General features: G+C 47.1%; 2 protein-coding genes across 4 annotated transcripts; both read left to right on the forward strand.

The window, feature by feature from the left end:
• On the forward strand, positions 1-15,656 carry LOC107513861 (RNA-binding protein 14). Of its 2 annotated transcripts, XM_016150976.2 has the most exons (3): positions 8-459; positions 5,929-7,378; positions 8,150-9,025. In XM_016150976.2, exons 1-3 carry the CDS (start codon positions 123-125, stop codon positions 8,355-8,357), a joined length of 1,995 nt encoding a protein of 664 aa, XP_016006462.1. In that variant the 5' UTR covers positions 8-122; the 3' UTR covers positions 8,358-9,025. The 2 variants fall into 2 exon arrangements, with proteins under 2 accessions (XP_016006463.1, XP_016006462.1); XM_016150977.2 differs by lacking the exons at positions 5,929-7,378; positions 8,150-9,025 and adding an exon at positions 15,526-15,656 and having other exon boundaries at positions 1-459.
• On the forward strand, positions 15,524-23,520 carry LOC107513862 (RNA-binding protein 4). 2 transcript variants are annotated; one of them, XM_016150978.2, is made up of 4 exons: positions 15,587-15,721; positions 16,678-17,100; positions 20,554-21,247; positions 23,085-23,520. In XM_016150978.2, exons 2-3 carry the CDS (start codon positions 16,689-16,691, stop codon positions 21,237-21,239), a joined length of 1,098 nt encoding a protein of 365 aa, XP_016006464.1. In that variant the 5' UTR covers positions 15,587-15,721; positions 16,678-16,688; the 3' UTR covers positions 21,240-21,247; positions 23,085-23,520. The 2 variants fall into 2 exon arrangements, with proteins under 2 accessions (XP_016006465.1, XP_016006464.1); XM_016150979.2 differs by lacking the exon at positions 20,554-21,247 and having other exon boundaries at positions 15,524-15,721.

Below are 23,520 nucleotides of genomic sequence, written 5' to 3' on the forward strand. Positions count from 1 at the left end.
GCCTGCGCGGCGGGGTTCTCGGTCGCCAGCCATTCCTGGGGAGGACTGCCGGCCGAGCGGACGTCTCGCCTGTCGCTGGAGGAGCGTTCCCGGCTCTCCGGGAAGGCGGCTGCGGCGGCAAAATGAAGATATTCGTGGGAAACGTCGATGGGGCGGATACGACGCCGGAGGAGCTGGCAGCCCTCTTCGCGCCCTACGGCACGGTCATGAGCTGCGCCGTCATGAAACAGTTTGCCTTCGTGCACATGCGCGAGAACGCGGGCGCGCTGCGCGCCATCGAGGCCCTGCACGGCCACGAGCTGCGGCCAGGGCGCGCGCTCGTGGTGGAGATGTCGCGCCCAAGGCCTCTTAACACTTGGAAGATTTTCGTGGGCAATGTGTCGGCTGCGTGCACGAGCCAGGAATTGCGCAGCCTCTTCGAGCGCCGTGGACGCGTCATCGAATGTGACGTGGTAAAAGGTAACGCGGAGACGCGCGCGGGGGGGCGGGCGCGGGCGCGGGGACGCGCGGGGCACTCTGCTTGTTAGCCACGCCCCTTTCCCGGTGGTCGGTCACTGCGCGGTTGTGGGGGTGGGGAAGTCCGCGGGAGCGAGGCCGGAGGTGTTGGGGGCGCGATGGGTTGAGCCACCCTCCTCCCCTGCGATCTAGGCACCATTCACAAAATGGGAGGAAGCGGCTCTGGGTGGGTGCGGTGGCCACTGTTGGCCAAGCTACGAGGCCGAGGCGGCGGCCGCGGCCGCGCCTGACAGATTTGCGAGTGTCCCGGGGGCGCGTCTTCCACTGTTTTCCTGGGCCTGGCACCGAGCGGAAATTGGGAAGTGACGGGCACAAGCCGGATCATGGAGCGGGGAAGATCTCTCCACTTCCCCACTTCCTCTCCAGACGTCGGTCAGAGCGAGGGAAGAGGGAAAAGGTGGGGGCTGACGCCCCAAGACCACCCTCGTGTTCCCTCCCGGTGAATGCTCCCGAGCGGAAGGTAACGGGGCCCTTGGTCGTTTCTTGGGCTGGGATCTCTTTAGTATTGTGTGGCATGGGTGTATTCATGGGTATAGTTACTCATGGGTACAGGAGGGTCCCCTTCTGAAACATTTTGGCCTTTCAGTACTGTTAGGTGGGTTAGGCGTGGCAACTCTGCGCTTTCCAGCTCCCTCAAAGTTGGATTTTTTTCCTTTGGGTTTGATTTTACTTATATAAACTGGAAACCCTTGACCTCTCGCATGTGGAAGGAGGCTCGTTTGCTGAAGACCTCTTCGGAGACTGCTGGCCAAGCCTGTGCCCCAAGGCAGTGTCATTCTTTTATAAACTTGGTGATTTTGCAAGGGGGCATACTCTGGCTGAGGGGGACTATGGGAAAGGGCGTGTGAGAGGTCTTCGTTAAACATTGGTTAAGCAGATTTACTTACTAGTCGTCTCTGTTTGAATGTCTAGTCTAATCTGGACAGATACCTATATTGCCTTTGAGAAAAATAGATTACCATAATTTAGGCCTGACTTCCTTGGGACCCAGTTGATGTTTTTCATTCATAACCTGGGTTCCTACTCGAAAGCTCTTTTAATTTTATGTTGGCAGGATTTGGTGGGACAGCCTTGTATATGCGGCTAGTCTCTGTTCCACTTGGGAGCAGATCAGAGTTAACTTTGCCCTGCCACCTTCAAGGATGCAGCCTGGGAGTATCGGACACCCTGCTCCTGGTGTTGGGTTCATACGTGCTCATACCCTGTGAGACAAGTTTTGAGGATAAATGTGGGTGCGGGTGCTTATTTATTTCTACCAAGATACTTCATTTGCTGTCTTGGAAAAGCCCATCTTTTGGGCCATACCTTGTCCTTTTCGTAACTGGGAAGTGTAAAGTGTAGTCTTCACTACCAGCATCAATTCCTTGTTCTGCATTAATGCTACGTTCTATTTTCCTCAACTCAGGTTATGCGAGTCCACGAATATCCGGAATCGGGCTTTCCTGCTGGGTGCTCTGTGGCAGGCTGTATGGTGCATGGATTTTTGCTTTTGTTTAGAGTAAAAGAGTGGGAAGGGCCTCAAATGGGGCACCTGGCCAGGAAACGGATGGGGGATGTATGGCTCATTATGAGAGTTCTGTGTTTAATTGACCTACTGTGTTTCTTTTGTGATTCTTAGGCAGGGTGGCTACTAGTTTGGAGTCTAGAAACTAGCTTCTGCAGGGACAGACTGGATGGAACTCATTGATCAAGAAGCTTGCTTTCAGGTGGTTGGGAAAGCTGACAATTTGCCGAATATTCGTGGGACCGACACTAAATGGCAGTGGGGGACAGGGTGAAGTGTATAACTACACGTGGTTTTTAGAACTCCTGGCTGACTCCTTGTGAGAGTGAAAATTTTGTGCATTTTGTCCCTTTATAAACATTTGATTAGCAGAAATGCATTGACTTCCGCAGGGAGTTGTGGTCAGCTGTTATTTGTAGGTACACTGATATGTAAGGGACTGGGAAAGATTTGACCATCATATCCTTCACTGATGCTTTTCTTTCTTTCGGGGATGAAGAAAAGTGAGGTTTTTAAATTGGGAATGTAATAGAAGAGACTGACTCTGGCTCTGCAAACAACATACTCTTTTCTCGGGCTGGGAATGGACATTTGATTGAGTCTTGTGTCGGCTGTCAGGCGAAAAGCACAGAAGCTTGCCATGGCACAGGACATCCAGTTCTGTTTCATTTCACAGGGAAAAAAACAGTTGCTTGGTTACCCCAGGAGTTTAGCTGTGATTCGATTTGTGGAGTTAAAAACTCCATAGCAACAGTGCATTGTTACCCACTCTTCACAGCTACATCCTATTGGGTGTTCAAAGATGAAGTAGGACTATGAGAGTCCCTGACATCTAGGAACCCTTTAGACTTAAGGGGGAGGTCTGAAAGGTTGTGGGCAGCCATTTCCTCCTATACACAGCTATATAGTTTCATGTTCGAGGCTTTTACTCTTCTCAGGATAGGAAAACTCATTTTTCTGGATTATCAACTTGGTATGGGAGGAATTGTGAAGACCATGTAGAATTCTCTGTAAAAACATTGCTTGCTACTCCTTTTAAATGCAGTGGATTTCCTTAAGAAGTCACTGTTTTTGAACTAGCTCTCCAGGCAGGTGGCTCCCTGGAGTTCCTAGATCTGTTTTTTCTTAATTGTCCTAGAAGTAGTTGGGTTCCTGGGAATCTTTGATAGAGTTAGGCCTGTCTTTGGCTGCTCACTGTGATAGAATTAGTTAGCCTTGATGTGATTGAGTCAGCTGGACAACTGTTCACCCTTCCCTCCAATGTCAAGTTTAGGAAATTTCTGATATAAATTGGTTATGATTTTATCTGATGGCTTCTTTAAAAAAGTCAGTTATGCAGCTCATCTGGGTGGTCATTTGAATTGTACATATGAAATCTCAATTTTAAAATTTCACAACTTGGTCTCAATAAAACCCAGCTATGTAGGGAGTAGACAAGCGGGATGACCTATTCTTAAAATCCCCTTTAATTTTTTTTGTTGGGTATTTTTTCCTAGATCATTCTAGTCTCAGTATAGTCAGGAATATAGAATGCTGCTTTTAACATTTTCTCCCAGTGCTTGGAGTTTTTTCCCATTCCCTTAAGCTGCAAAGAGGTCCTGCTTTCTGCTTGCCATTACATTCTCTGGTTGGTTTTGCCATTCTGGAGGGCCAAGCTCAGTCTCTGCTTTTAAGGAAATCCCCTACCACCAGTATCTGTTTTTAGCTCACTCTACCCAAAGTGGAGGTGAGAGATCAGAGAACAATTCTAGTTCCCTGCATCTAGGTAGAAAGTAACACTTTTGCTTTTCACAATTGGTAGATACCGGGTTCTGGCCATGGGGGGAGGTGTGTGGACTAAGAGTGGTTGGTAATCGTTCATTTTGTTTTATCATCTTTGGCAGGTTCCAAATTTGCATGTACAGATTTCATTGTAGCTCTTGTGTTTTTTTAGAGATGAATAATAACATTCTGTAGGGAAATAAGCCTATAGTTATTCCTAGGCTTGAATAAGTGTCATAATCTATCATTTTATAGCTATTTTGACTTTACAGAGCACTTTTATATTCTCATTTCAATCTAACTCTGAGGTAGGTAGGGAGAGATTTGTCAGATGGAGAAATAAATTGTAAGTTCCTTGAGAGCTTACAGCAAGTCTGTGATATCCAGTTCTGTAATTGAGGCCTTTTAGCTCCTAGCCCAGGATTCCTTGTGCTGTACCACACTTCTGACTTCTGCCTGTTGGTTAAATTTTTATTCTCATTTGTATGGAAGTCCTTTGGAGGCATTGCCTTACATCCAGGAAAATAACTTCCTCTATAGGAGCAGTAAGCGAGGGCATCCCAGTATGAAAGTTTCTAGAAAGTAGAACACTTTATTTAGAGGCCGTTTAAAAGGATTTCTATCTTCAGGAATGGAACCTTAGTAATTTCATCCAGGTAGTACTTCATTTCTTAAACTGATGTGAGAGAGATGGGGTACTCCCATCCAGGTACTAACCAGGCCCGACTCTGCTTAGCTTCCGAGATCAGTCGGGATCGGGCATGTTCTGAGTAGCATGGCCGTAGACTGGACTCTCTTAAAGTAGCAATAGGTCCAGGTGGAGTTAAGTGCATGGCTTTATTTCCTACAAGCATGGGCTGCTTATTGTTCCTCATATTCTGCTTGCACCATCGTGGTTTGTGAGTCTGAATGTGAACAAGAATTTTTTCTCCTTTCTTTCCTGAAATTTTCTCTTTCTATGTGGTAGGTGTGTAGGTCTTTGAGCTCATTATCCATAATTGGTCGTTTCCAGTGTTTGAGAGTCTTAGAGCATATCCCACCCAGCTCATTCAAATCCTGAATGAGGGTCTCAGGGGTAACCTGTTTAGCAGAGTCTGGTAGCTGTGGAAATTGCAGCTTCTTGCCTTAAAGCTGAGAAACCAAATCTTTCCTGTAAATCGTCTGCTCTGTGAATAGGAGCCGAGGGGTAAGGTGTACCTGTCCCTTGTAGAGGAACTGGTGGAGGCTGTAATGTAGCCTGGGGGTGGGGAATGGGCCTGAACTCAGACGGGAAGTTTAGTTTCTGTTCCCACACCTTGCTAGCTTACAGAGGGTCCAGCTTCTCCCTTCTTTAGTCGTATTACACAGTGCTACCTTATATGTGGACTTCTCAGGATAGACTGTTGTAGTGAAGCACCATGGAGAGCTGGAATTCCGTTCCTGGCTCTATCTAGCACATTTTGATTGGGGGTAAGCCATATATGTATTCTCTGAGTGTGTTTGGCCACCTGTAAAGTGGGGAGAGTGATCTTTTGTTCTGCTTACCTCACGGGATTGTTGTGTGTGTCATTGTCGTCCTGCTCATGGAAGTACTTTGAAAACTGGGAAGTACTGTGGAAAGGGGGAGATAACATTGAAGGAGTTTTATGAACTATGCATTGCAGTCTAGCTCTCTTGGCCACATTGGACCCTAGGCTGAGATATGGGTCGTGCCAAGACATAATTGGTCGTTTCCAGTGTTTTGAGAGTCAAGTCTCAAAGGCGAGCAGTTGTGTTTGGTGATCTTAGGTTAGAGAATACTGAACGACAGTGATCCAGGGCCCCTTTCTGTGCTTTGTTTGCTGGTTTATACTTACAGGAGCTGCGAAGATTTCTATCCTGTGTTGCAGTTCATCTTTGCTCTTTCTTCTCTCATCAGGAAGTTGGGTGAGGTGGCAGGGGGAAAGGGGAGAATGGGGAGAAGGCCACAGGCAAAGGTGGCTGCTTGGGACAGTCAGAAGCTTTGTTACATGGGAGCCACATTTTATGACATACTCCCGGAGAGGAGGGTTTGGAGGCCTGGAGGTAGCTGGCAACAGCTGGGTGCTGTTGGTGTGTCCATTTTGGGACCCATCGGGTAGCATGCCCTGCCCCCCTAATTGCTAACCCTCTGTCTGCTGCTTTATCAGACTACGCGTTTGTTCACATGGAGAAGGAAGCAGATGCCAAAGCCGCCATCGCGCAGCTCAACGGCAAAGAAGTGAAGGGCAAGCGCATCAACGTGGAACTCTCAACCAAGGGTCAGAAGAAGGGGCCTGGCCTGGCTATCCAGTCTGGGGACAAGACCAAGAAACCAGGGGCTGGGGATGCAGCATTCCCTGGAACTGGTGGCTTCTCTGCCGCCTTCGACTACCAGCAGGCTTTTGGCAACAGCACTGGTGGCTTTGATGGGCAAGCCCGTCAGCCCACGCCACCCTTCTTTGGTCGCGACCGCAGCCCCCTGCGCCGTTCACCTCCCCGAGCCTCTTATGTGGCTCCTCTAACGGCCCAGCCAGCCACCTACCGGGCCCAGCCCTCGGTGTCGCTGGGAGCTGCCTACAGGGCCCAGCCTTCTGCCTCTTTGGGTGTCGGCTATCGGACTCAGCCCATGGCAGCCCAGGCAGCCTCTTACCGCGCTCAGCCCTCTGTCTCCCTTGGGGCCCCGTACAGGGGCCAGCTGGCCAGCCCCAGCTCCCAGTCTGCCGCAGCGTCCTCACTTGGCCCATATGGTGGAGCCCAGCCCTCGGCGTCGGCCCTCTCCTACGGGGGGCAGCCAGCTGCGGCTAACTCGCTCAATTCCTATGGGGCTCAGGGCTCCTCCATGGCCTCCTATGGTAACCAGCCATCTTCTTACGGCGCGCAGGCTGCCTCTTCCTATGGGGTTCGTGCGGCTGCCTCCTACAACACCCAGGGAGCAGCTTCCTCCTTAGGCTCCTACGGGGCGCAGGCAGCCTCCTATGGGGCCCAGTCTGCAGCCTCCTCACTGGCTTATGGGGCCCAGGCAGCTTCTTACAATGCCCAGCCCTCAGCCTCTTATAATGCCCAGTCTGCCCCATATGCTGCACAACAGGCTGCGTCCTACTCTTCGCAGCCTGCTGCCTATGTGGCACAGCCAGCCGCAGCCTATGCCGGCCAGCCAGCCGCCTACGCTGCACAAGCCGGTACCCCAATGGCTGGGTCCTACGGGGCCCAGCCGGTCGTTCAGACCCAGCTGAATAGTTACGGGGCTCAAGCATCAATGGGCCTGTCAGGCTCCTATGGGGCTCAGTCAGCTGCCGCGGCCACTGGCTCCTATGGCGCCGCAGCTGCCTACGGGGCCCAGCCTTCTGCCACCCTGGCAGGTCCTTACCGCACTCAGTCAGCCTCACTGGCTGCTTCCTATGCTGCCCAGCAGCATCCCCAGGCTGCTGCCTCCTACCGTGGCCAGCCGGGCAATGCCTACGATGGGGCAGGTCAGCCGTCTGCAGCCTATCTGTCCATGTCCCAGGGGGCCGTTGCCAACGCCAACAGCACCCCGCCGCCCTATGAGCGTACCCGCCTCTCCCCACCCCGGGCCAGCTACGACGATCCCTACAAAAAGGCTGTCGCCATGTCGAAAAGGTACTGTATGCCCCCCCTGCCTCTGCCCCCAGCTGGGGCTTAGGGCAAGGGGCTGAGGTTGGCATGGGAGGGAAACTGGAGCCATCGGCCCCTCCCTTGGTTTTCTCTATTCCCATGGGTTATCCAAAGGCTGAGGGGGATATCTGTGAACTTTCCTGGTCACCAGGGTTCAAGTGGATCATAGTGCTCAGTCTGGGGTGGTACCAGCTAGTCAGGCTGGGAGAAGTGTCACCTGTCTGGGCTAGCCCAAGTGCCATTGGAGCTACTGCCTGCAAGATCGTGGCCCATAGCCTTTCCCACCGTCTCTAGGATCCTTCAGCCTGTTACGTGGTTGTCCTGGCTCTGGTGGGGGTGGGTTTGAAAGAGTAGTCCCTTTGGCACTCACTGGCTGAAGGCAGGGTGTTTGAGATGCGTCCACTCTGGGGGAAGTTGGGGACCTTGCTTTCGTCCGCCGTTCTGTTGATAAACAACCACGGTCTTTCTGTGCAGGGCCCAGGGGTAGGAGTAGTTTGCTTGTGGTTTGGGAATGTAGAGCAAAATCCACCCTGGCCAGTTCAGAAGGGAGGGCTTCAGCGGCGGGCTTGGTTTCCCACTGAGCCGAACCATGTTTGATTTCTTGCCCTGGGTAGGGTGATGAGCCTTCTGACAATCTTGTTTGTTGGAGACCAGTCTGATCACACCCTCCCTGCCCCCATTGGCATCTCCCCCATGCCCACCTGGAGCCCTCCCCTCGATTGTCTCATTCACCAACTGTCTTCTTCTCTCGACTAGGTATGGTTCCGACCGGCGTTTAGCCGAGCTCTCTGATTACCGCCGTTTATCAGAGTCGCAGCTTTCGTTCCGCCGCTCGCCGACAAAGTCCTCGCTGGATTACCGTCGCCTGCCCGATGCCCATTCCGATTACGCACGCTATTCGGGCTCCTATAATGATTACCTGCGGGCAGCTCAGATGCACTCTGGCTACCAGCGCCGCATGTAGGGCCGTCCTGGGTGGGGTACCGCAGGGAGGGAAGGAGAGGAGGAGTGGGGTCGGGTGCAGACCCAGGTTATCACCACTGGCCCAGAGCTCTCCCGTTTGCGGTTTTTCATTCCTTCTACCATGTGGGCCTTCCCCAGGAGACGATCCTTTTGAGTGTTCGGCAGTAACCTACTTTGTTCCTTCGCCTCAGCAGCAAGTCTTGCTACTGGCTCTAGATCTGCGGTTTCCCCTCTCCCTGCCTCCCATCTCCCCAGGATGGGAATTTCTTTTATGTTTTTATTTTTTCCTGGCTCCCTTTTATTTTTGTGCGCGATATTTAAGGTCGTCTGGATGGGGAAGCAACCTGCAGCTGAGGTCGGCGGCGCCTTTTTCTTTTTAGATACGAGGGAGGCCAGGAAAGGGTTAGCTGAACCATTTCCTATGCGCCAACCTGTGCCAGCAGTCCAGGGGGCCCTGACTGTCTCTCTGTAGACTGTGTTGAGACTGAGTTCCTGTCGGGACAGCCAGTTGGTACACGTCCACATCCTTACCCCTGATGTTCTAGCAGATGCCGAGTGGCACAATCCCACTTCCCCATCTCCCCAAGTAGGTGGTGTTAGAAAACCTTAATTTTTTTTCCCTTTTGTATGGACTACAAATAAAACTTGGGGCAATTTGCAGTTTGGAAACCTGGTTGTCATTGTCTTGATTGCACTCAGTTTCAGAGGAGTCAGTTTGACATCCAGGAAGACGTGACAGCTGAAGGGAAGCAGCCAGAGGACCCAGAGCAGATGAGGAAGGGGGTTTGAATGTGGAACTTAGAATGATTTCCCTGCATCCCAGAGGGATTTAGCTCATCATTGTCCTGATCGTCTGCCATCTTTAGGACTGGAGAGTCCAGACCAAGTTGCTTGGGCTTCTTCAGCCTTTGGCTTGACTTAACCACACCAAAATGCACTAAATTCATTGCCCATTTTCCCCTGCCTATGCTTGACCATTTTCCCTCATTTGTTTCCCATTGAGAAACAATCTGTGCTCCAGCAGAGTGGTTCTGGGGTTTGGCTTCTCAAGTGAGAAGTGGGGAATGGGCTGCTTTGGTGCTTGAGAGCTAGTGGATCCTTCAGGCAGTATGCTCGAGTGACTGCTGAGGCCAGGACCTGGAAAGGAGCCAGTAGTGAGCCGAGGGTGATGTTGGTGTCTCGTACTGCCCTCCCTGTGGTTGGAGCAAGAGGGGCGGGGATGGTTGGAAGAAGGCATGGGAGATTGTCGCCATGAACATGTTATTTCGCCTGTTGAACATCGCCTGGAGCGTCCTTCCTGCGTCCTGCCCTCCTCTACCATCAGTCACCTGCAGCTCACTTTCCCTATTTGCATATGTTAGGATTTCCAGATATTGTCTTACAGACTCTAGGAACGGGTCCAGGTGCGCATGACCAAGTGGGGATGCTGGGAGAGGGTGAGAAATTGAAGATCCTTTCTCTACTTCTTTTTCCAGGGCTGGGGGTTAAGAGGACCTGGGCAAAAAAATATGGCAGTTCCAGCCAGGGACAAAATGGGAGGTTCGGGGTCAATGATGGGTGACTGGTAGGGTGGGATGATAACCGGACAACCAACTGATGTTCCTTTGGGTAAGAATGCGTTAGAGATTTGATTTGGGAGCCTGCCGGGGCAAGGTGATTTTGGGGAGGGGCGTGTGTTGACTAGTGCAGATGGGTTCTCTTCTGCCTCCGCTGGGGACTTGTGAACTGGTCTGTGACAAAGTAGTTTTCCCTACATGTTCTCTCGCCTCTGCCCATTGGGGAAAAGCATATGGATGGTCTTTGTAACCACGAGCTCTTACTTGTGGATGCTAATGGGTAATTTCGGGGTACTGGGCCAGGGCTCTTTTTCTGCTCATTGCTTTGCCTTTAAGTGCTTTGCTGCTCCTTTTCTTTTTATGACTGAGAGGTTTCTTGTCATTTTTCTGCAGTGAAGGTGGGATGATCTGAGGGCCAAGCTAACAAGCTTACCTCTGGAAAATGGAGAGTTGGTGGATCGTAGGGCTGTGATTGTGGCCTGCGTATTTGTAATATTTCTTTGTCAATGTGGCTTCTGTCTTCCTTTCTCTCCAGTGAGAATTCTGCCACTCCCAACCCCATGGTTCCTGTAAAAACAGCTTAAAGTGCTCTTGGGACCAGTGTTGATGTCGGTATTGTAGCCCAAGTTCTTCAGAGTGACCTGGCCTTGATGATCAGTCACTCTTTGACTGCCTGTCATCTTTAGGTCCCGATGCCCTTGCTGCCTCAGCCCTTAGGCTTCTCACTGTTAAAGCAAAAAGAGCTATAAAGCTAAATCATTTGTCATTTTCCTTTCTTGCAGATTGTTTTAAAATTCTCTCCCCTCTTAAATTATGCCACCTGTGTCAGTCCTATAGCCCACTTCTCATACTTCGCTTTTTGTGGATTTGTGATTTCCAGGGTCCTATACCTTGGAGACAGTTGGGTTGAGTGAATGGGAGGGCAGACGTTTAATGTATGTTCTGGGAAAAGGGCTGGGGAATATGGGCTCCATCTTAACACTTTTGCATCTCATGACCTTTACAACTTGGCCTTCATTCACTGGGGGAGTTTTAGATGGTTTATTCCCGGAACAAGACCAAGCAGAGGCTTCTAGCCTTGTCAGCCTGCTTTTCTGAGGTTTGGACTTCGTTTCAAATTCTGGGGTAGGCCTGGGGCCCCATACCTTATTTTACAGGTAATGAGACTATCACCGAATGGTCAGCCTCTACGAGTAGGCACCCTTTCAGGTCATACCTGTAGGTTGAGCTCTACTAAAGTCCGTGTACAGACTGTTCTCTAGTCATTTTGTGCTGTCAAGCCAAGTAAGTTTGACTCTAACATGGGATGGCTCAGGTTATAATGAAAATAAATTTCCTAGATTTATGGACTATTATGCTATGTAATAGGATGCTATTACCCTAGTTGGGTAATAGAGAAGAAAGATGACAGGTGGACAGTTATAATAAGTACCTAAATTCTATAGGTACTTTTTAAAAGGTCATAAAGGATGGAATCCAGGAAAAAAAAGTTCTTAAATAAAATAATGTTAAGTCTAGCTCTAAATCATTTGAAATACTGCGTCTGTAGTGCCGGAAATACAGTGTTTATGTAGCTGGGTCCATGGGCTGACCTTGAAGAATTCATAGTGTGGGGAAGCCAGACCTATCTCAGGGAATGAGCTACAGTTCATAAACAATGCCAGGGAAGTGATAGGTAAGGAAGGGGAGAGGGTGGGGCAGTGCTAGTAACAAGAGAAAACTATGGAATTAGGATTTGTTTGATGTGAAAACTCATTTGGCACAGAGAGAATGACTAAGGGTGTTGGCTCTAAAATCAGGTTTCTTGAATTTAAATCCTGCTTGGTTCTACCACTTAGTTGTGTGATCTTGGACATGTCAGGTACTCTACCTCAGTTTTTTCGTCTATAAAATGGGGATAATAGCTAACGTTTATTGAATGTGCGATAAGCACTGTTAAAAGTTTTTTCCATATATATTCCTTTAATCTTCATTGCAACCCAGATGCATTAGGGATTCCTAACTCTATTTTATAAATGGATGTTAAGGTTATAGAGTAACTTCTTAAGATCACATGGTTAGAAAGTGGATTAAAAAACTGAACCAGCCATTTTGAACTGTTAGGACTTTGCTTGTAATCATTACAACAATACTGTTGGAAGGCTCAAATGAGAACATGTAACAGGTGTAGAGCCTCATATATAGTCGCTCATTAAATGCTAGCCATCTCATAGAAATGAGAACATTCTAGGGAGATTGGTGTGGCCTAGTGGAGCACACATCTGAGCAAGGACTTTAGATGTAGGCGTGAGTGCAGCACATATGAGTAACAGTGCAGCACATATGAAGTAACAGTGCAGCACATATGAAGGCAGTGGATTTTTGTAATGTGTGGTACTAGAAGTGACATAGGGCACTGAACCACACCAGTTTGGGCTATTTCCAGTCTCAGGCAACATTGTTCAGTGCCTTGGGATCAGATTCTCCTGGGTATGGAGAAGAAAGGTTTGGGCCTGTGAAGACATTAAAGGGAGGCTTGAGAGCATGTAGCGGGGAGTGGGATTGGAGGCATAGGAAGCTTGCTTAACTGGCCTGGTGCCTCCCACTGAACATCCCTGGAGAATACTTGTTTTAATTTCAGCCCTTATTACACCAGTAATTCATTTCTGGACCAGGAGCCAGCATTTATTAGGTGTATTAAATTTATTTATTCATTCTAAGGGTACGAAATCTATACATTTTGCTTACTCACATTTGAGTGGCTTTCACCGACACCAGTGTTTCCCCCTAAATTTGGATTTGCCTTTCATTTCCCTTTCAAGAGTCCAGGCTCCAAGCTCATTTCTTTCTTTTTATTTTTTTTTTCCTTTTTTTCCCCTTTTATTATTTTTTAAACATTTTTTATTTCTCCCCCTCCTCTTATTTCTTTAAGATCTTCAGACAGAATATTTATGCTTGACTCTGATAGAATATCAGCTTTCTAAATAACTTTGGACAGGTCACTTTACCTTTTATGGGCTTGGTAACCTAAACAGCAAATTAAGAATCAGCAAAATTGCATCTACAGTGTTCCAGTCAATGTATTTTGAAAACATCCCATTCAATCTCATTCTCTGTAGTTGAGGTGGTAAAGGATTTAGACCAGATATCTTTTAATTTAAAAACCTGTAATGGTTTTTAAGAGAAAAACATTAAGCTCCTTTAGTGCTCTATAAAATAACGGTTGGTTAGATGAACATAATTGTCGAGACACTTGAGCTATAAGTCTTCCTACTTAAAGCTTCGTTTTGCAGCATTTGTGAAGCTGGTGATCCTGGTGATCAAACGCTCTAGCATAGGTTACCCCCTGGCTTTTGGGCCCCTGGCTTTTCTGTTTGAGGGAGACTGGAAAGTGTACTTGCTGATGAGCGTAAATGAGCTTCCTTTTAGTATTAAGTGTCTCATCTTCTAAAGTTGGTATTAACTGAAAATCCAGTCATTCCTTTCCGTTATCAAGAAGTCAACTCGAGTTTATTTGCTAGCTAACAAAAATTTGATTGCCTACCGTGTGCCATGTGCCGTTCTAACACTAAGGACGTAGTAGGAAATAAGAAAGGCCCTGTCCTTGTAGAACAAGCATTTGCTGGGGGCTGGGTGTAGGAGGAAGGCAGAAAATGAACAAATAGGACTTCAAGTGGTGGTAAGTATTTGGAAAAATGGAGTCATGGGATAGAGTGAGAAGGTAGTGCTGCAGTAGGGGGATGTCTTTAGATGGGTAGCCCATGAAGGACCTGGAGAACATTGCAGTCTGGGTTTTGGTTCGAAAAGGCCAATGCGCCGGAGCATAGTTGGGAGATGGGGGAGCGGTTAGGGGTTGTTAAAGAGATTGGGAGATTCTGGCAAGAACCAGATTGGGTAGGGTGAGTTTGAAATGTTTTGAATTGCAATGGGTCTTAAAAAGCAGGGGGACGATTTAATGTGTTTTACTCAGTTGGATGAGCGTGCAAAATGAAACATAACGACCTAGAGGGCTTTCAGAAGTAAATCATGTAATTAGATTGGGAGGTGGTGGTGGGCAGTGGTGTACAAACTGGCTTGATTTGTGATCCTGAGAGGATTTATATTCCCAGTCTCTCTCCTGTGGACTTGGGAGAGATTCCTAGTTTCATAGAGTTGATCTCATATGTTTTGGTATTTTGGAAGATCAAAGTGACAGGAGCTGAGACGATTTCTATACCAGATGCGTTTCCCTGTGTAGATTGAGTTGTGACCACCTCCTCAAAAGGGCACATGGGCAGCTGACTAACATTGAGTTGGTTTTCTTCATCACTGATCCAATGGCCTTGAGTCTCAGAGCGTATCAGAATCTACAATGAAAATGGACCAAGATCGGTGACCACGACATCTGTAAATATTTTTATGTTTTTAGGTCTTTATTTTCCCACCCTAGAGTTAAGTTTTTGACCAGTTTTCCACCATTTGATTTCATTTCCATAACCTTGGTTTCACCATTCTCTTTGTGACCCCACACCCTCTTTTTTGGGGGGTGGGGTGGGAAGCACTGCTTTGATCCATATTATGTTCATTTCCACTCGTGATCCTTTCCTCATAAACAATTCACTTCTTTTTTTTTTTTTTTTTTTTATCATACTTTAAGTTCTTTTACCCAGTACTTGTCTCTACCCCTTTTAACTCCCTCTTGAAAAGCTGCCTTGAAAAGGGTCATTGCTTGCTCGGTAAATATGAAGAAGCCAAAAGATGGGGGAAAAAAAGAAAAAGAAAAAAAAAAAACGTGATGAGGGAGCCGGACCGTCTGGAGAATGCTGTTTTGATTGTACTTTGTCTATAGCTGGTTGTGAGTAGGCTTTTTCCTCCAAGGGTCGGTTCTAGGAGTTAAACCTACAGCTCTCGCTGATGGCGCCTAATAAAATAAAACAAAAAACTTTGCTGCTCCAGTTTTTTCTCAGGGCAGGGTGGGGGGTATTTTCTCAATCTCCATGGTCACGCAGAGAAGCCGCCTCTTCATCTTGGACCCTGAAAGGCTGATTCCTGGGGGAACTTGCCTCAGCAGCTCCAGAGTAATGCCAGCCTCAAATGGGCGGACTTTGGGGCCGTTATACCCTAATTGAAGCTCTGTTCATTAACCGTTTTCAGAGTTCCTTTCATCACCCCCTGTGAAAGTTTTAATTTGGGGGAGCCCCGGGACTCGCATGGCTACAGTATGGATTCTTGGTCAAAAGAGGAGGTTTATTCGGGTGGGACGCTTCGCTATTTTTTTTCTTAACCGATTTTGGGTCTGCGTAAAGCTGGCCGCAGCATCCTGGCTACGTGGAGGTAGTTTGGGAGTGTAGAGGGAGACGTTTGGGGTAGAAGGCAAAATAGAGCGCGGAATACTGTCAGGGCGCGCACGTGGAAGTGGCGAAATGAAGCTTAACAAAGTTGGCGCCATGAAGCTAAAGACCGCCACACCTGGGCCCTAGCTCGCTCCGCCTAATGGCGGGTCGAATCCCGCTGGTGAAGCCCACGTTTGTAGTTCCTCCCTTACGCTAACCCCTTGTCCAATCAGTGACTTTGGCTTCGCAAGATTGGTGCTCATTGGCTTTCGTGTAAAAGCTCCGGGGTTACTGACGTTCCCACCTCTTCCCGGCCTCTCAGGTAATTGACGTTCGTGGTAACCAATCAGGAAGAAGATTTCCGGGAACGCCTGCTTTTTACTTTACGGAATGGCCAATCCGGTGGTAGGCTCACCTCCCCCTCTCTACCCAGAGTCACTGCTGCGGTCGCCGCCATTTTAGCGTTTTGTCAGAAGCGTCCGCGCCGCGAGGAAGAGCTGCTGCTGTTTTCCGTGCGGGTGAGAGACTCCGACCCCCTCCACTGTCTTTCTTTTGCCTTGTTAAATATTATCTTACTCCCTTGGGCTTCAGGGGTTTCCTAGTGGGGTCGCGGCCTCCGCACCGTTCGCTGAGAGCCGACTTGGGTGCTCGGCATTGCGCGATAAGCCTGAAACGTCCCTTCCCCCACGGCCTCCCCCGAGAATACCTTGCTTTCTCCCACCCTTCCCTCTACCGGACTTGGCTCGGCTTCTTAGCCCGAGGTTTGCACTGTGATAAGCAAGCTCCCCTTAGACTTAGGAATTAGAACCCAGTTTTGCGAATTTCTCTAATCCTGAGACATTGGTGTTTGGCTCATGAGCCCGAAGCCCCCCTTTCTCTGGCCACGTATTTCTCTATTCTGCAGGAGCTCGTAGGATGGCACCAGGAGAGAGGCGTTCCCTACTCCAGCACTTCCTGTACTCTCCTAACCCCTCGCTGTTTGGCCCAAGTCGCCCGTTCTCTGTTTCCAAAGGAAACCCTAAAACGTAGCCCACTTTCCCGCAAATGGTAGTTACTTCGGTTACAGGAAGAAGAGCCAGTTCATAATTTCAGGCAGTCAACCCGTCTAGTCAACCAGTATTTAAGGCCTTCGTTTTCTGATTATCCTTACAGCCGATAGAAAAGCTCCGTTCCCTCCGCGCTGCATTTATGCTCTTTCATTTTCATTCCCATTTGAAACTACCCATCCCTTACCAAATCCTTTGTCTACTAAGGGAGGACCTCTCTGCTACACATATTCTTATAAGTTTTATAGTTAATATTGTAGCGGGCCTCCTTATTCCCACTTCCTTTGATTATTGTATGGCGGGTGTGTGAGAGGGAAAACTGAAAATATGTGCGAGAGTAAAAAGGGAGATGACGGTTTTCTTTTTCTTTTCTAAAAACGATACGAGCCCGAGGTCTCCTTAAAATAATGAGGTTTCTTTTTGTTCAGGCGGAGTCGAGATGGTGAAGCTGTTCATCGGAAACCTGCCCCGGGAGGCCACAGAGCAGGAGATCCGCTCACTCTTTGAGCAGTATGGGAAAGTGCTGGAATGTGACATCATTAAAAACTATGGCTTTGTGCACATAGAAGACAAGACGGCAGCCGAAGATGCCATTCGTAACCTGCACCACTACAAGCTGCACGGGGTGAACATCAACGTGGAAGCCAGCAAGAATAAGAGCAAAACCTCCACAAAGTTGCATGTGGGCAACATCAGCCCCACCTGTACCAACAAAGAGCTTCGGGCCAAATTTGAGGAGTATGGTCCAGTTATCGAATGTGACATCGTGAAAGATTATGCCTTCGTACACATGGAGCGGGCAGAGGATGCGGTGGAGGCCATCAGGGGCCTTGACAACACAGAGTTTCAAGGTGAACCGCCCTCTTTGGGAAGAGGGCTTGAACACAAGGCTATGTGCAGAAAATAGGTTGGATAAGTAAAGGGAGGATTTTGGGGTAGAGATACAGCTGGTAGCTGGCTAATGGTGAAGGATTAAGTGTGGGTGATGGATCTAAAATGGAGAATGCATGGGGTTTAGAGGCTTTACTTGAAGCAAATCAAGACTCAGGGAGCCCTTAAGCCTGTTAGGCCTGTTAGTGCAGAAATCCATTCCTCTGAAGATTGCCCAGTTATGTTGTCTTTGGGGGTGAGGGTGGTTGAGCACATTGCAGTGTTCCACTCTGAATTTATTGCCTCGGCACTGTACAGGCATACCTTGGAGATACTGCAGGTTTGGTTTCAGACCACTGCAGTAAAGTGAGTATTACAATCAAGTGAGTTAAAGCGAATAATCTTTTTGGTGGTGGAGGGTCTTGCCTTCAATTTGGGGGAGGGGGGAACCCACAAGATCTTTGAAGTGCAGTAAAGCAAGGTATGCTAGCATCAGCATTATGCATTATTTTATATGTGAAGAACGTGGCAAAATCTGCTGAAGCAGCACATTTAGGGGTAGAATCCCTGTTAAGGTTTTGCACCTCATCGCAGCTCAGCCTTTCAGTAAAGATAATTAGTCTTTAGATAACTGGTAAATTTAAAGGGCTACAGCTCTTGCCGCTTGTACCAAGAGGTTCTGTTTTGAGGATGAGGCCACTCTAGAATTAAAAGGCTCATTTGAGGAGTTTCTTAGGAGGAAGTATTGAGATTCGAAGGGCAATAATGACACAGCTTTTTCACTGGTTTGGGGGTGGACTCTAACGTTCTTAGGAAATAGAGCACTTAGATGGGTGTTATCTCTGAGGCCTTGACTAGATGAGTTCTTTTAGTATGCTTGGAGGGCAGTGTCGGTGTTGCTGTGCATTGTCACTTTGGAAGGTGTTCTCTTGGTTTAAGCGCTAAGCTCCTGTGGCAAGAGTGGCAGTCGGGAAGGGAGTGATAGCCATGGTGAGTTGTTAACTTTTCTTTCACCCCCTTTAGGTCCCCAGTGTCAAAAAAAGAGTCTTTTCCCTTTGATTGTAACTGCTTTCAAATTAGAGAGTTTTTTCACAACTCCTTGTTATATTTTTAACCTACATTCCAATCTTTTTAGCCCAAACCATGGTAGCGGCTGCTTCTTTCCCTGAGCACTCTTAAGAGTCATTGCTGCTATCTTTGCTGTTTATTTCCCTTAAATTGGACTTTTCTTAGAGCTGGAGGTCTGATCACCCCATCATTCCCTCAAGTAACGGGTGCCCTGTGTCGTGGGTATTAATGTTCACTATTAAGGAGAAGTGTCACAGGTCTCTTGGGTCTAGTTTGTTTCCCTTTTTTAATTGGTAAGTTGAGAATTATTTTGTGTCAACAACTTAATTGGGAGCAAAGGCTGCTTTTGTGGAGCTTTTGTGGTCCGATACCTAGTTTTTGGACACTACTTAAACATGGTCATAGAAGAGGTGGTGATGTCTGTTTGTAGTAGTTCCATGTGTGAGGGAGGAATAGCGTGGACTGATTTCAGGATAAATTATCCTTGTAGCATCTGAACTCTGGGCTTTCTGATGCTACCTATACTTAAGTTATTTTTGCCTTAGTTTCTTTACTATTAGCCATTCTTAATATTGCTTAGTAATTTTGTGTGTATGTAGAGTAGCAGTATTTTTTAGAGGGGTCTTTTTCCTTTCAGTTTCTCAGTATTGGGTGTACAGTGGACTCTTGAACAACATGGGGAGTGAGGGGTGCTGTCCCACCCCACCCCGTAGTTTGAAAACCTGAGTTTAACTTAAGTTGGCCCTCTGCATAAGTGGATTTCCATCCTCAGGTTGAAAAAACAGTTAACCCTTGAACAACACAGGTTTGAATTTCACATAAGTGGGCCTGCGTAGTTCAAACCCGTGTTCAAGGGTGAACTGTATATCATTTGCCCATTTAAAAAACATCTCTTTTAGTTATTTTAAAAACTTAGCTGCTTTTTCTGGGCTTAGCTCAGGCATTTATAAATGACTTTCATGTCTTGAATGTACTTGGTTGGTTCCTTGGTTACACTTATTTTTTCTGTTAGATGCCAAAGTGGCCCCATGGGTAAATGCCAGAGGAACGCAGGTTAGCACTTTAAAGGACTCAAATATTTAATTGCATATCTTAGTTCTTAACCTGCCATCTACACTTAACCAGATATAATATTTAAACCAGGATGTTTTTAGTATTTTGGTCCTTTCACCTTTTTTCCCTTTTGTAGCCTTCCAGAACCTGACTTGAATTTTGCAAGCGAAATTGTATATTTACTACTTTCTGTAATGTTAGATGAATAAATAGCCTGTCGACTGCCCTGATTCTGACCATTCACTTTGACATCTGTATGCTTAGGTGTATCATAGCCAATTGCATTGGAAAGCTTTTGCTGAAATTTTGCTTACCATTAAATTGGTAGATCATTTTAGGTGGAAACTACTGTGAAAGGGTTTAAAACTTAAACTTTTACAGAATTTTTTTTGTTAGATTTTAAAAAGTAATATTTTTCATTTCCAGAATACAAATTGTAATTTTCAGTAATAATGAGTATTAAGTGCCTGTTCTTAGGATCTCAGATCCCTAGTAAGGGGAAAAAGTATTTTAATCTTGCCAAAATGAACAGTTTGATCTACTGACTAATATTACTGGTTATTCTCCACTTTTCCATGTTTCTCATAATCTTTTTAAAAATCCGGGCATCTTGTTAACTTCCTGCCCTGAATCCTTTGGTTCTGGTAGGGGTCATCACAGGTAGCTGTCAGGTTGTAAAGAATCCTTGCTAGGATGCATAGCAGATCTAGCAATTTAAATAACCCAGGTAAAGGGGTGGGCAGTCCTTCAACTTGTATTTCACTCCTCCCCCAGTTCATGAGTGTTTTTTCAGGAAATCTTGAAAATTGCCTATCACATTCAGCCATGGATCAAGTCTGGATCACTATAAGTGGTAACTTTAGAGCCTTATTGTATTCTTTTTAATTTTGGAGTGGGGTGGGAGTCTGGGGGTTGGCCTTTGCAATCTGCATTATGAAATCAGTCTTGATAGAGGAGATTGGAGGTGTCAATCTCGTGGAGCACTCTTTGTGATATCTTTTGACATTGGGCCACTGTTCATAATAGTTTTTGTCCACGATTACTTGGCAAAGGATGAGATGTTTTTGAGGGAGAGTAGTTTCTTAATAATTAAACTCATGTTAGGTGTTAGACTAGAAACATTGTTCATCTAATTGATCTTTGTTTGAAATCAGGTCATTATACTGAATTTACATACTGGATTAAAAAAAATTTTTGGCAGTGAGTCCATTAGAGTTGTCTAGGTAAAGCCATTGCAATGACCAGTGTCTGGGGTAGGGGTTGGGGCTATGACTAAGAGTGATAGCAACCCTTCTTGCGTCTGTTTCTTCAAGGCAAACGAATGCACGTGCAGTTGTCCACCAGCCGGCTTAGGACTGCGCCCGGGATGGGAGACCAGAGCGGCTGCTATCGGTGCGGGAAAGAGGGGCACTGGTCCAAAGAGTGTCCGATAGATCGTTCGGGCCGAGTGGCAGACTTTACCGAGCAATATAATGAGCAATATGGAGCAGTGCGTACACCTTACACCATGAGCTATGGGGATTCATTGTATTACAACAACGCGTACGGAGCGCTCGATGCCTACTACAAGCGCTGCCGTGCTGCCCGGTCCTATGAGGCAGTGGCGGCTGCAGCTGCCTCCGCGTATAATTACGCAGAGCAGACCCTGTCCCAGATGCCACAAGTCCAGAACACAGCCATGGCCAGTCACCTCACCTCCACCTCTCTCGATCCCTACGATAGACACCTGTTGCCGACCTCAGGAGCTGCTGCTGCTACAGCTGCCGCTGCTGCAGCAGCCGCTGCTGCTGTTACTGCAGCTTCCTCTTCATATTACGGGCGGGATCGGAGCCCCCTGCGTCGCGCTACAGGCCCAGTCCCCACTGTTGGAGAGGGCTACGGTTACGGGCATGAGAGTGAGTTGTCCCAAGCTTCGGCGGCTGCGCGGAATTCCCTGTACGACATGGCCCGGTATGAGCGGGAGCAGTATGCGGATCGGGCGCGGTACTCAGCCTTTTAAAGCTTGAGGTGAGAGTGGTGGGGTGTCCCCTGGTATGGTTTTGTCATTCCCTCCTGCTGCCTAAGGCTCCAGTTAGGCTGCCCTGCTTGCTTGCTTTTGCAGGGTTAGAGTGAGGTTGCTAGCATGGTTCAGCGGCTAGGAAGAAGTCCTAACTGCATAACTTTTTGAAATATGTAGACATCTTTAGCCATCATGGCTATTTTTCCAGTGCTCCCTAGTAGTGGGAGTTGATCTGATTCTGTGTCTGGAAAAACAGAGTGGTGTGATGAGTCTTGGGTCACACCTCTTGTGTTGTAATCAAACTAAACCTAAGACCCAGACATTCAGACTCAGGTGTGCTGTTTTTCAGAGCCTTTGTTGAAATTCCTAGATATGTGACATCACTAAGGTCTGCAAACTTCCTGTTCTTCGTGCTGTGTGAAAGGTCTGACATGACCTGCAATGGAAAAATTTGTATCTATAGCTAACTATTCATCACCGCTCAGGTTCCAGTTACTGTGAAGACTACCCAAATGGCATCATCTTCATCTTGAAGCAACGTGTTTCGGTTCCTGAATGGTTCACCCCCTATGAGCTTAATAGAAAAAACGTATTTGATGTTAATTTTGGGGTAGAGAGGAGTTGAAAAGATATCTTCTTTTAATTTATGAAATTGAGTTCAACAAGGACTCTGGGGCATAGATTCAAATTTAGCTTCTCTGTACAGCTCAGATTCATTGCCTGAATAGAACACACCCACTCTATTCCTTTATCTTTGAATCTGCCCTGTGAGAGCCCGTTTACTTTTTTCTAAACTGTCCCCACAGTGTTAGATTTCACATCCTCCCCTACTTCTTCAAGACGTATGATATTAATATAAATACATATGCACACCTGTTAATTTTACTCGCTTCGATACTGTTGAAATCCAGGTTTGGGAGGTTTGCCTTAAGCAGATTACTCCGTCTTCCCACTAGTTATGGGCATTTAATCCTCTTGAACCACCATTGCTGCCTGGAGTCCTCTGGCATTTTCCTTTACTATATACATTTTGAGCCTCGTGATCCTTTTGGCTCTACTTGAGTATATTCTCTTCTGATGCTTGCCAGCTTTGGGCTCTAGGTGTTTGAGTTAGCTGTTGTATTAAAGGGTGATTCTCAATGCCCTTTGTTTTGAGTACATCCCAGTGTGTCCCAGACATTGATCTGTAATCCTGTACTTAACAGGGTGGAGGATACTCCATCTTTTCCTTCAGGGCAGAAGATGTGTAACTTGCCCGGGGTTGTTAGGTAGGAAATCACTCATAGGGCTGGAAAAGAAATGATGTATAGTTTACACTTGCCCTCTAGTATGTTCTTTGAGTTTCTTTCTAGGCAGAATTGGATGCCCTCAGATCTAAGAGTTTTTTCAGTCGATGCTACTTTTGCCTCGACCTTGAATGGTTTTTAACTTGGACCTTGGTAGTAGCTCCCAGATCAAACATTGACTTTTTACCCCAGAGAACTAATTGGAACCTTGCCCTTTTTCCCACCTTCCAGTAACAGTTTGTGATATGGAATTACCTTCTCTGAGGAATGCTAATGTTCACACCAAGAGAAATGCAATGTCTTTGTCTACTCTCAGGAAAGAAAAGTTTGCTATTTAATTTAAAGAAAGGCCCCAGTCTGGGATTGACCTTCCCATTTATTCTCTGGCCTTAAAGCTTTTTTCACTTTGAGATTATTTTGCTACCGGGGATGGGTACAAGTAAGTAAACTTAAAAGGAGTTCCAAGTTACTAGACTTTGTAGAGATGTTCTTTGAAGTTTTAAGTGGGAAAGCCCTTTTGAGCTTTGCTGTAAAGCCCCTGTATTGTGCTCTCTTTCAGGTGGGATGTGTGTGGGCTGAAATTCCGAGCTGCGGTTGTGCATGAGAATACACCCTTCATGGTACCCCGTCTCCGGGACGTTCTCGGCTCTGTGCGTTCAGTCCCTCAGGAACCGTGGACCTTAATTTACCTTGCTAAATTCAGACCACCTCTTCTTTTCCTCCCTCCTGCCCATTTTCCTGTTCTTCCTGTCCTTTAATACTTCTGTAGCTTCTTATTCATGTTCTGTTTTCCTAGCAGGCCTCGTTGTGTGCAGAAACTGGTGGGGGCTCTGCCGTTTCCTCACCTCCTGATTCCGGTGGGTGTTGGATGTGGGAATGACCCTGGGAGAGTGTCACTGCTTCTTAGTCTTTGGCTCAAAGGCTTGTGGCAGGTGTACACATAGAGTTGGATCACTTTTTTTCTTTCCAGTAAAATAAATGGTTTTTCAACTTAG

The sequence above is a fragment of the Rousettus aegyptiacus genome, unplaced genomic scaffold, assembly GCF_014176215.1.
Source record: "Rousettus aegyptiacus isolate mRouAeg1 unplaced genomic scaffold, mRouAeg1.p scaffold_m13_p_5, whole genome shotgun sequence".
Classification (NCBI taxonomy): domain Eukaryota; kingdom Metazoa; phylum Chordata; class Mammalia; order Chiroptera; family Pteropodidae; genus Rousettus; species Rousettus aegyptiacus.

Bases quoted from the DNA above. Each gene is read 5' to 3' on its own strand.
- LOC107513861 (XM_016150976.2), top strand. From the start codon at position 123: ATGAAGATATTCGTGGGAAACGTCGATGGGGCGGATACGACGCCGGAG. The intron at 460-5,928 runs GTAACGCGGAGA...CTGCTTTATCAG, and splicing joins CGAATGTGACGTGGTAAAAG to ACTACGCGTTTGTTCACATG. The intron at 7,379-8,149 runs GTACTGTATGCC...TCTCTCGACTAG, and splicing joins GCTGTCGCCATGTCGAAAAG to GTATGGTTCCGACCGGCGTT.
- LOC107513862 (XM_016150978.2), top strand. From the start codon at position 16,689: ATGGTGAAGCTGTTCATCGGAAACCTGCCCCGGGAGGCCACAGAGCAG. The intron at 17,101-20,553 runs GTGAACCGCCCT...TGTTTCTTCAAG, and splicing joins TGACAACACAGAGTTTCAAG to GCAAACGAATGCACGTGCAG.